A 13,131-nucleotide genomic window follows, 5' to 3' on the forward strand; every position below is an offset into this window, starting at 1 on the left:
TAGTGACGCTTACTTGTGATTGGTTCACAGTACTCTCCATCAGAAGGACGTCCATTGATGCACTCACAGGTTGGTCCGGTGACATTACTGCATGCACCGTAGACGTCACACTTGTCACACGGCCAAGCAAACTGATCCTCACACTGACACTGCAGGCCTCCGGTGGAGTTTGGAAAGCACGCTTTCAAAGAATATAAGAGAGAATAAAGCAAGTGTTTACAATTCATGCATTTGTGGACAGTAATTCATTGATTTAGTCATTTAAATTATACCTGAAAATGAATAAAGCAGCTGAAGTTCTTACCTGTGGTGAACTGAATATCCAATACTTGTAGAGACTGATTGAGCGTGAAGGGGAATGAGATGCTATTCAGACTGTTCCTCAGTAGTGGCAAAATGGAGACTGGGATGGTCAAATCAAGCAATAAATCAAAATCCATTGGTACTGCGGAGAAGAAGAGGTTGAAATATATAATACAAGTCTAGCACCTATTTAAAACTGTTTTTTCAAAACAAATATTCCCATGTAGAGAGATTAAAACATGAATTACTGTACGCTGAACTAACTGTTGGTGTACAAAATTTCTGTGAGCCTAGAGGCATACATACTGAATATTTTCTGCATAGTTAAAAGCTATGCCATTTGATTTACTTTACAGAGCCAGTGGGTGTGATTAAAGACACCAGTACAGATCTCAGCATGTCATGCGTCATACCGTTAATTGTTGTAGCTGACGGTTGTGTTGGTGACACTGTAAATATACAATACAAAACAAAACAAAAAAAATGATCAGTATTCATATCATAAATTTCCCAAACATTTTCAAACACAGCGGAGGCAAGGCAAGGCAAATGTATTTCTGTCGCACTTTTCAGAAACATGCCAATTCAAAGAGCTTTACACAAGACATCAACCAGTGATGTGTAGTCGTGAATGATTTGTTCAAAACGAACGAATCATCTGGGTGAAAGAACTGAACTGAATCACTTACTGAAAAGAGTTGTTAATTTCTCAACTTCATTTGCGCTCTCCTCTCTCCCGTCTCGTGTCTCTCTCTCTAGACCGTAAGAGTCGCTCAAAGCCCGCCCTCCCTCTCCCTTTCATGTCAGTGATACGTACTGACTGAATCAACAGGACGGAGTCGGTCGGGAGCCCTGTATCGCTCAAGCCCGCCCCTACTTCTCCCTCTCATGTCTCCAAAATTGAGGAAGTAGAAAATATATTATTTAACATTTAGGTGTCGCGAAAATGTTTGTGCTTTTTATAGCTGCTGTCAGTTTGCAAACGGCTTTTATATCCAACTTAATTTCACTCAGCTGACTGTTTTAACATCTACTAATGATCGTGTTTCAGTCAGTACAGTGTGTGTGTGACTGAGGCTGGTGACTCGCAGTCTTGCTCGTTCACGTTCAGTCAGTGTTTCGTTCACTGAACGTGCTGACTGAAGCTCTGACACGAATCACTCACTGAACGTACTGAGAGGGAGAGAGAGATTCAAAACTCCTGTTCTGTGCGTTCAGTGAATTAATGACTGACTAACCCACAATTCACACATACTCCGTGCGGGCCGCGGACCGTCAGCACCACAGTTTTGCTCTGTCGGACGACTCGCGGCCATTCACACTGGAACCGTTTCTGGGACGTCAGCACAGCGGAGCGCACCCATGACACATCACATGAGAACTACAAGATCCCGCGGGAATAAAGACAAAAACATGCAAACAACATGTTGCTTTGTCTTTCTGAGGATGCATTGTTGTTAATTCGGTGTCTGTTTTGACGTAATGTTGATAAAGTGGTGAACAATACGATCGCGAGTCTGTATATTGTGTTTTATTTTGAAATTGACCGGATTCTCTGTGCGTTTTCTTGTCTGACTTCCTGTCCGGGCTGTCATATTCTGTCCAGCTTGACGCAAACTTGCAGCGTACTCCGGTGAAAATAGACTCGCTGCATATTTGGACGGCAGTGCCGTCGGTGGCTCGTGCCGGAGACGGACCGCAGCGCGCCCTGTGTGAACACAATGATTGACTAGAGTGAAGTACAACGTAGTGCGCGGCGCTGACGGACCGCGGCGTGCACGGAGTATTTGTGAATTGGGCTTGAGAGGGAGAGAGAGACTCATAAAGTAGCCTAAGCCCATCATTTTTTTTGCTCTGCGTATATAATTTAAAATATAACTGTTCTGGCATAGAATATATTTGTGGGGGGCAATCGTGCTTGGGTACAGCACGGTACAGATGACCAGTGAGACCGCGCCCTGACTGATGCTCAGTGAGTGACTCGTTCACTGAGCGGGAGCTCCGAGTCACTCTCTTCCTCTCAGTCGGTCAGTCAGTGAGTGATTCGTTCACTGAACGTACTGAACGAGAGCTCCGCCTCCGAGTCTGTCTCTCCCTCTCAGTCAGTCAGTCAGTCAGTCAGTGAGTGATTCGTGTACTGAACATACTGAACAGAACGGTCAGGGAAAATAAATGTGATTGTTTTAGCAGCTTTCAGTTTGCAAACTGTAGCTTTATCCAACTAAATTCTCAGCTCATTGGCTTATTATTCACCACCGGCTGTTCTCAGTACGATCGCGAGCAGAACTAACTGTTCGGCCGTGTTTCAGCTTATTAAATTCTGATTCACAGGCAGAGCTGCAGAGAAGTACTGAACGATTCGGTGAACGAATCTTTTGAACGAATCACTTTAATGAACTGATTCTACTGATTCAGTACACTGAAAAGAACTGCTTTTCCCATCACTAACATCAACAACATCCTGACAGATGGGAAAAAGACAATAAAGAGGGAAATAAAAACAGCACAAAGAATAAAAGTTACAGTACACTGTGAATGTGAAGGTATGGGATTTGTTGATACAGAGCGGGAATGTGGTGTGAAATAGATTTACAAAGTTAAGAAAACATCAATTTAAAAGAAGAATGTGCAACATTTTACACATAAATTTATCAGAAATCCAGTCTATCCTCTGTAAATGTCTCTCTGAGTCTTGACTGTCTACAATGAGTGAGACGCTTGAGTCCCGCTGGCTGTGTTGTTGTCAGAGCCGTGTTTACATGGACGGGACGGCCGGCTCCTCCCCTTGTGTATAAAAGCTGTTTTAGTCAACTACTAGAGAAAAGAAGAAGAACATACTCACTACTTATCTGAATGTCATGTAAGCATTTTTAGATCACGCTCATTCCATGTTAATTTACGTGAAGCTATGAGCTAACTAAAGAGCGCTAACATTGGCTCGTTAACACAACAATGCAGCCAACAGGCAATGGCAGTTCAAGCCAAGAACAATTTATGTCCGCCACTTGCGCCTAATGGTGTTCAATTATGGTGCGTTCCAATTTATAACTCCTTCATGTGAACAGCATGGTTTCATGTTGGTGCTCAAGTGTGAAATCTACTGGATCAAAAGGTTGCACATCCTTCCTTTAAAGGTCCCATATTATGCTTTTTCTGGGTTTATATGCTCTTTAGTGTGTTTTCCAAGTGTCCTGTGCATGTTTAGGCACATCTATGTGCAAAAATTCAAAGTCCGCGGAAACGCGGCTTCTCCTACGTCCTCCTATTAGCTGCAGCATTAGCTGCACGTAACGCTCGGTTCTAGACCCCCTCGATAAAAATTTCATCATTGTCAGTGTGATATCACTGATCTAAGCCCATTGGCTCGTTGTGGCAAGCCCAGCAGCTCATGTTGAAATTTCCGAGAAGCGTGCTGAGCAACTGACCAATAACAACAGAGCGAATCGGCAGACCAATCAGAGCAGACTTGGCCCATGTGGGGTCTAACAGTGTGGGCTCAGCAGAGTGTAGCTGACAGACTCAGAGCGTAGAGGGAGCAAGGAGGAGCAGTACATGAAAACAGACGCTTTTTTCGGACTTAAGCTATTGTGAACGTACAAAAGTAGGTACATAGATTAAATATACGAACCCCAAAAAGGACATAATATGGGATCTTTAAAGGAGTAATAAGTAGCATATGTAGTGAATTAACTGTTAAAATGACCCAAGTGTACCCCAGGGGAAATTTTTTGCAACAGTCTTGCACAGTTGGTAAATTTTTATACATATCTGAGTATACCGCGATTTTAGGGAGGAGTTTGGACTGCAGTACCCATTTTAAACACTAGGGGTCAGAGTTACATATTGCTTCTTTAAAGGGGCTATATGTAACTTTCAAAAATACTGTGTTTGTAGCGATACTGCATGGCCGTTAGGCGAACTGCACCTGTTGCTCGCTCTCCCTCGCACGCTCGTCATACATGCTCGTACGTATACAAACGAGCATCATCATCAGCCGCGAAACACTAGATATTTAGCGATTTTACAGAGAAGGTAAGTGATCATACACATGTGAAAGTCTGTGAAGGAGTCTGTGTGTCTGTATTCATTCTCCATCCTACAAACGACAGTCTCTGCAGGCACTGGCTGAGAGCAGGAGTGTGTGATGAGTTTGTACTGTTGATCTCTGTAAGCGGAGCGGAGTGAGGAGGACGCTGAGAACGTGCATAAAATGTCACTCCCTGGAACTTTAGCGGAAAATACGACTCGGGGAAAAATTTTATACAGGCAACACAGATAGACAGTGAACATCTACTTTTTCACATCAGTTAACCGTTCGCTTATTAATGGGCGATAAAAAATGATTTATATATTTAAAAAGTTATAGCCCCTTTAACAACACAGCATTTAGAAAACAATTGAATACCACAACTCTACCAAACACCAGTATCACAACACAACACTTGCATGTCTCTAAACATGTGTTGAAAAAGTCAATGCAATGTTTTAATATGTTTATTTTTGTGTATAATTAACATACTGTGTAGTTATTATTGTTATTGTGGTGAAAATACATTTTCAACTTTATGTACACTGTGTGCCTGACGTTGCTTTTCTATAAAACTGTGAATGTTCAGACCACATGTGTAACAATTGCAGCTCTGTCTTGGCGGCTGTAACGCTGCACATTTCTTCGTTGTGGGATAGATCAAGGTTAATCTTATCGTATCTTTTTCTGTATTTCACAGTGTGTTGAGATGTTACATAGATTCAAGTAAACCATACAAAAACATGACATACTTTTACTACATATTGATTTTTCCAAGTAAAAACTGCCTCAAATTACTCAGAAAAAAGTGAAAAATAGTAAACCACAAAAACCCCTGTCTCAATGAATTACTGATAGGACAATCATGAAAGCGAGGAGTATCTTTGCAGATAACTCCCATCCCCTTTCTGCCAGTTAAATGGAAATGGAAAATGGACTTGAGCTTGTATATTTATTTTGTAGTCTTCTGACTACTCAAAGCATTTTTACACCGCAGGTCACACCTACACCTCACACACTGATGGTAGAGTGTGCTGTGTAGAGAGACCATCAGTTTTAACTAATCAATTCATACAGTACACATTCAGACACCGACAATGAAGCAGTGGGAGCAACTTGGGGTTGTGTGTCTTGCCCAAGGACACATCAAACATGTAGCTGCAGGAGCCCGGTCTTCCGGTTGAGAGACAATTGACTACCAACTGAGCCACAGCCGCCCACAGTTTGAGCCTCTGAGCTCTGAGATACGCTATAGAGTTCCTTTGGCAACTAAAAATGTGTTTAATTAAGAAGTCAATTATCCCGAATGCAGTAAACAACCTTAATCTTACAACATAACCAATGAGATCTGAACTGTTTTTAATGTGTAAATGTAGCTGCTATGTTGTCTAAGTTATTGGCTTCCTACGATAAAGATGTATTCTATTATATTATATTCAAAGAAAACATAATGGCTTCAAATTTTAATCTTAAAGGTGGATTTAATTTAACACTTAAAAAATTATATTCATATTCTGAGGCTTGTAGGACATAAACAGGAAAAGTTGTAATCTCTTGACATGGAAACCCTGTGGGTTTTTTTTTATCACACTGCATGCCTCGGATTCCAACGATCAGATCAAAGTTCTCACACCTGTTTCAGAAAGAGTATGAGGAAGCATTCCTTTATCTTTCACAGATACTTCTTTGTTAGGTAAGGTAATTACCCCACACAGCATAAATCAGACAGAAACAGAGCCTTTAGTTTAGGGTTTCAGGGCATACAACACATCAGCTACTGGCCAAATGGTACTGTAAATGGACTTGAGTTTGTATATTTATTTTCTAGTCTTCTGACGACTCAAAGCACTTTTACACCTCAGGTCACACCTACACATCCACACACTGATGGTAGAGGCTGCTATGTAAAGAGTCCATCAGAAGTTACTAACCCCATTCACACACATGCATACGCTACTGACGAAGGCAGTTGGAGCAACTTGGGGTTAAGTGTCTAGCCCAAGGACACATCGGACATGTAGCTGCAGGAGCTGGGGATCAAACCAATGACCTTCCGGTTGAGAGAAGACCGACTCTACCACTGAGCCCCAGCTGCCCCAACAATTTATGAATCTAAAATGAGTAAAAGACTATAACGTTTGTCTACAAAGGTTCCTGATTTAAAGTCAACCACATTTTGCATTGGATTGTGTTGAATATCACTTTTAAAATTCTGTTGCCTTCAGAGATCTAATCAGTGAAATACCTACAAATTGAAAATGACTACAGTGTTATTTGAAATGTGCGAGTTGTCATAGCAACACTAAATAATGTGTGCACTAATATGAGGAATGTTAATAACTTTTGATCAGTAGTTTTCTGTTTATGTCCTAAAAGCCTCAGAATAATAATAATAATTAAGTGTGAAATGAAATCAACCTTAAAGAGTAACATTAGAAGCCACCATGTTTTCTTTATAGAATAGAATAGAATAAATCTTTATTGCCTTCAGCTCTCCAGGCAGTCAATAACTATTTGGGAGGAGAGAGTGGGGGATTCTGCAGTGTAGCTGAGCTAGTAGCGTCTTTAAGTTGTTGTGACGTGTGTTTTCCTGAGCAGGGCATCAGGTGATGATTTGTTTGACAATTTATTTGACCCATAGACAAGAAAAAGACAGCCAAACAAGTGAACACTCTGTGCTCTGTTGAGCGCACACACGTAGCAAAGAGCACCACTTATAGAGCTGAAACATTTGGATGAAATCGGATCTGTCGTTGAAAATGTGACTCACCCTGTCTTTTGCCTCTGGAATGATTATATGATGCTTTTGTTTCCATCACTTCCTGGAAAACATATACAATAAATAATGATAATTATAATAATTCACTCGTAAAGCCCGTCTTAAACAAAAGCAAATCTGCACCTCATTACCAAACATACAAAACATGATAAATTATTTGTTATGTCACCAAATCACTCCAGATGCAGTATCTCATGATGCAGCACTTCCAACTTGAGGGCTATAACTTAATAATTGTTTTTGATTCTTATGTGAAGAACGACATGTAGAGACTGTGTTCCTACCTGATTATCCAGACTGTAGTATATAACCAGGAGAACAGCTACGCATGCTGCGGCCTTTGGCAACCCCATCCCGACTAGAGAGGAAATACAGCCAACACAAAGTTTTGTCATTACTTATTTGATTTAATGGGAGGAAATAAGTAGAATTTCTAGAGATACTGAAAATGAGAAGGTGGTTAAGAAATAGATACAGTTTCAAACATCATTCTTTATCAAAGACGGAGAGTGTTAGCGTGGCTGCAAAGGGCATACCATGTATTTGTAGGTCTGCCAAATGAGACGTATTTTAAAATAAAATGAAATCGTGATGAATCACTATTTGTTCAAGGTTCATTTTGGGGCTTTTTTATGCCATTTAGAGATGGGAGAGAGTTAGAAATCATGGAGAGAGAGAGAGTAGGGAACAACGTGTGGACTTGAACCCAAACCACAGCCTCCGCGCACTTTTAAACCAAGGCCACCAGCACCCTAATCACATTTAACTCACATGTTTAACATTTTCTTATTTTGCATTGCCTTATTTCGCCGGTTCATTCCAAGGGGGGGATAAATCTGGAAATTGGTCTTGCTCTTGAGCAGGCAACGAACCCAAGGCCGAGGTTAGATTTGAAGACCCCAGTTGCTAGATTATAGCCTCTGTACGTGGGCTATCAGGTACCCCAAAGGTTTAAGAAGGTCAGATGTCTGTGTAGGTTCTCAGTCATCCAGGTCATGGTAAATGGACTGGTTGAAGACCTTGAAGACGTTTCACGTCTCCTCAAAAAGGCTTCTTTAGTTCTAGACTCTCTGACACAGACCTCATTAGAGCACGTACAACCACCCAAACAGATCCCAACAGAGCAACCCGTCTCCCACGGCACCAGCAGACAGCCACGCTGGGAAGGAACAACGAGCGTCACGGCCACTTTCAGACCAAAACCACTTCACCAACAACCGGGCTCTGCCGTGCCACAGCGATCCACCACGAGTGGAAACGAAAGGAGAGAGGGAGCCAGGTATGACCCCACCTGTATTTAATGGTGCGCATGGCACCGCCCCATCATTAACATGCCGGTTAACCTGGCACAGTGCCATACAGCGGCAGGGAGGGAGAGAACCCCTCACTACACTAAGATTGTGACATACTGTATATGACGAGCTGTTTATAAACTCTGCACAAAGTTGAAAGCAGATTACCTAATCGTAAGGTTTCTGCAACAATGGTTTATCTTTTTACTCCGACAGTATCAGAAATCAAAGCCTAGAGTATGGTATGGGTTTTGCATGGTTAAAAATGACAGAAAGGTTTTTGAATCTTTAGGAAGATTATGACTTGTTTTAATTGATTAAATATGATAAGTATTTACTGTCTTTTGTTTCTGAGTGCTCTAAGCAGGTGGTAGATTCCATTCCACCAGCCGAGACCACTGTGCATACCTTCCAACCAGGTGACCACTTCCTAGTTTGAAACTTGAACCCAATAGAAAACAAAATACATTATGAACCACCCACACGAATGCTTCAAGAACTAGTTGAGGTTAAAGGACAACTGCAATAGATGCTGTGCATGCATCCAGAGTCAATGTGGCACCACAAACGTCTTCAACATTAGACACAACATCACATAACCACATTCTGAACAAGTGAGATATCTACAGACCGATACAACAATCTGATGGTGAAGGGACACAGCAATACTCAAAAGCCATACTTGAAATGAGCATGTAAGATTCTCCTGGTCTATTTGTAGTATTCGTATTTCTACATTGAAATTTTAATCTTTTTGAAATTGGCTGATACAACAGATTTTTGTACGGTGTATCGGTGAAGATGTCCACCACCTATCATATCGTCCAATAGGAGATCTAAGTACAAGCAATCTTAGACTAAGGCATTTTAGGCAAAGAACTCCACATTTTTCATAGTCAATAATTCTAATTAAAGATAAGCTTCTTATTGAAAAAAAAAACATGAAATGTTGATAATGTTCAAGAGTGAAGTTGTGTTTTATTTTGCACAACATCCTCAATTCAAAATAATTCAAATACATTCAACCATATCTAAAAGAAGGAGTTGGTCTTGTTTTAATCTGCTTACTTCTATTCTAAGGTAATTGTTTTTAATCAATTTCAATTAGCGATAAAGTTTTTTCCAATTTGAGATCCATCCAAGCCTTTTGTCATTGGACTTTCTACTGCTCTCATTGCGATGAGTACTTGGGACACCCAGACACCAAGGCCAGGTCTTGCACGACATGATACAGTAAGCTGTTTACATAAACATCAGCAGGGTGTACCCCACAGAGAAAGTTTCCGAGTCAAATCCGAACTACCTGTGAGACCACAGCAAATACAGCTGTGACAAATGGTTAATGAGCTCTGTGATCCAAAATACATCCAAATTCTCCCTTTTCTAATTAACACAGGTTTTCAATTTCAATTTCTTTGCATTAATTATATTCATTTTACCACAGTAAATCATACTACTCTTGCTCAGTAACTTCATTCATGATCATTTTTTTAATACCGGTTACCTATTATACGAGTTCCAGTATTTCATTTATTCGTTAGATCATTCTTCTTGTAACAATAATTGATGACCTACATGGGAAAGTTATAGTTAAACTCAAAACTAATTAAATGTTGACCATTTTTGGGATTTTCTTAAATTTTGAATAGAGCTGTACTCCTCTTTACTGTCTTGATAAGAGTTTCTATTGTTATGAGTTGTTGTTTTATTTTTGTTTGTGCATTGATTCTAAGACCTATCAACTCAGTAACTAATTTTACTGTTCAAAACCTGATCCTAGACCGTATAAGAACTACCACATTGTTCCATGGAATCTGAAAGATTTTTCTATTTTTTTTGTTTAGATAAAACGTTTTTTTCTCTTGTTTTTTGGATAGACAGGAAGGTCAGAATTGTGTTTATTTTAAACATCATGTGAGATTTCTTTCATTTCTAGTTAGCAGAGATTTTGTTTGTTATTTTGAAGTACCCTGAAGTCATTGCTTTTATTCTATAGATTAGCCTATCTTTCTAAAATATATATCTGCTAAAACATTTTATCTATTGTTGTAAAAAAAATAGCAAAAAATGAAAATAAGAATAAAAAATAGGCTATGTGAAAACAAGACTAATTAAAAAAGTGCGGGATGCGATATAAACTATTTGATTTTGGTTTGATTTTACAGAATGTTTTAGATATCATTAAATACATTAAGTTTTGATTATTTAAACATCTTTGTTTTCAAATGTTCTGTAAATTCACCACTGACAATATCTTTAGATTTCATTCTTTGAAACTGAACATGATCTGAGTTTCCAAATAGATCATTAAAGGTTTTCTACCTTTTCTGTTAAGTTTTGGTATCTATGTATAAGTATGTGACCTATGATCTACCTATATTTTCTAACCACTCCTAAAACATTTTGATGTTATGTGGACAGTGTTAAATCGATCTTATTGTCTTAAGGGTGAAATTCAGAGGCCATGTACTTAAAGAAGGCAATTGGTGAACACCTCAAAGAGAAATTAAAATCATGTTCAAACTTTACTCCCTTTAAAGAAAAATATGGTTAAATTAAAAACGGGGGAACTGTTAGTACATATTTTCATGAATTCATTCATCTTGATAATTGTGTGGATATATCTTTGAATTGTGTCAACCATCTTGGAGTAATTCTTCTTTTGGGTCTGTGAAGCTGTATGGTAAAACATATTTTAAAATTAAAATTTTAATTAAAACATAAAATTGTAGCAGATCTTTATTTGTGTAAGAGCCAACCATATGTTGTCAACAACTGTTTGCTAGACAAAGAGTCTACATCTGTTACATATACAAATCAGTGTCATGTCATCTTTATTGTTTTATAGTGATGTACCCAAATGGAAAGGAATTTGTGGGCAGTACCTTCTAGCAGAATATAAGCAACACTGTGAAGATGAAGACTTTGCCATTTTGCCACGTTGCCAATGATTGTCAAGGATTGTGAGATCTTGGTCAGCGATGGTCTGCACTTTGTCAGCCATGTGTGTTTTGTTTCTATGTTGTCTGACCGTGGCCGATCTAAGATGATCCACAGTCTATTTCACGATTTCATCATTGTCCATCTACTAAAAAAATAACCCCCACCTAACACTAACATAGGTAATTTTCATTTCAAGACACCCGATTGGCAAATATTTAAATGTATCAAAAGCAATTCAGGCCTTACAGTGTTTTTGGATTTTTCATATCTTGATATCATATTATTATCTGGACAGCTTAATGTGGCTGAAAATAAGTATTAGATATTCCTGAAAAAGAAATCAGACAAATATTACTAAGATTTGTAATTTTGCAGTGCCTTTTCTGAGATATTCGATACAAGTCAAATTTGACTAAGAACATCCTCAGTGTACAAAATATGAGAGTCTAAGAAAATTACAATTACAATTTCATTTCTGTATTTTGAGTCACTTTAGGAAAAGTCATGTCTAAGGCAATGACATTTAGGGCGCTTTAACAGATGCTGTCAAATGTCAGAACGGGTCATGAACAGTATATCACCCAAAAAAAACAGACAGTTTTCTTTGCTTTGTCAGGACCTCTTCATGCTCTCTTATGTCCCGACATGCTCGGACAGAGATTAGGAAGAAGCCTGGAATCTGTTGCAGAACGACTTTAAAGTCAAGGAGCTGGTGTCCTTAAATGTTTAAAAATCTACCACGGAAGCCGATTCTACAGGATGCCGATGTTTTAAGCTCGACTGCTTGAACTGAATCATAGATGGTTCTCTCTTGATGCAAAGTTTACTGTTTTGTGAATCATACTTTTTCTCCTTTTGTGTCTTTAGCTTTGTGTTTTTGCTGCTGACTGTCTCGGACAGGTCTCCCTCTCGGACAGGTTTCCCTTTGAAAAGAGAGTGCTCATGTCACTACTGTTTCAATAACTCAAAGTACATTTGTAGTAATTACCAATCAAAACTAAAGTTCTAATTTCTCCTTATTTGCCTTTCCTAGCTTCTCTAAATCTTAACTGTTGTCGAAGATATGATATGTGGTACTGGTTTATTTTCTACTTTCAAGGTTAAGACTGTCCTAGCTCATTCAAATCTGTGCTTCCCCTGTATTGTGAAGAATCTCCCCCCTAACATATGCCTGTAAGGACAAAGAAATAACACACACAAGCTGTGACAAGAATCAAATTTGTTTACCTCGATTTGTCTCCCGTCTCCAAAAAAAATGCCTCTTGTCAGGAGGGAACATTTAACTGCACCTCTCCAGAAATGTAGACTGATAATCAAAGACACACACACACACGCACGCACGCACACACACACACACACACACACACACACACACACACACACACACACACACACACACACACAAACACACCTGTCTGGCAGGTTAGGCGACCTGATCCGTGGTATGACTTCAGATGCACCTGTTGATTGTAGAGAGGAGAACAGTGATTTAGATCAAAATGTTTTTTCAGTATCAAAAGACAGTCGGAAGGTGGTTGTGGTCGGGTGTTCTGACTGCTTAGAAGTCAATGTATTGTCAAGGTGCCTCAGGTTTAAGACTTTATTCTCTATGTGCGGATTATGTGTCGAGCCACCTTGACTGCCAGAGGGCTCTGTTGCACATTCTTTTGTGCCTCAAGCATTTACCAAAAACATATTCCTGTGAAAACAAAGCACATGACACCACATACACCCTGAAAGCTACTTCCTCCAAGGCCAAAATAGAAACAGAAATGGAGTTTGCTACA

At 39.4% G+C, this 13,131-nt stretch overlaps 1 protein-coding gene across 4 annotated transcripts in view; it reads right to left on the reverse strand.

Annotated features, from left to right (window-relative positions):
* The window catches only part of LOC110002207 (adhesion G protein-coupled receptor F5), a 37,391-nt gene extending 24,748 nt beyond the window's left edge, over positions 1-12,643 (reverse strand). For 2 of the 4 annotated variants that reach the window (XM_065963943.1, XM_065963940.1), the window contains exons 1-6: positions 12,572-12,643; positions 7,394-7,467; positions 7,101-7,152; positions 717-752; positions 305-445; positions 14-181 (exon numbers count right to left, since the gene is read on the reverse strand). In XM_065963943.1, coding sequence (XP_065820015.1) covers positions 14-181; positions 305-445; positions 717-752; positions 7,101-7,152; positions 7,394-7,467; positions 12,572-12,623 — 523 coding nt within the window. In that variant the 5' untranslated portion in view covers positions 12,624-12,643. Of the gene's footprint in view, positions 1-13; positions 182-304; positions 446-716; positions 753-7,100; positions 7,153-7,393; positions 7,468-12,188; positions 12,271-12,571 lie in introns of those variants that run through there. The other 2 variants (XM_065963942.1, XM_065963941.1) reach the window with 2 other exon arrangements.
* Between the last annotated feature and the right edge of the window lie 488 nt (positions 12,644-13,131).

Source organism: Labrus bergylta, chromosome 15 (genome assembly GCF_963930695.1).
Source record: "Labrus bergylta chromosome 15, fLabBer1.1, whole genome shotgun sequence".
In the NCBI taxonomy this organism is placed as follows: Eukaryota; Metazoa; Chordata; class Actinopteri; order Labriformes; family Labridae; genus Labrus; species Labrus bergylta.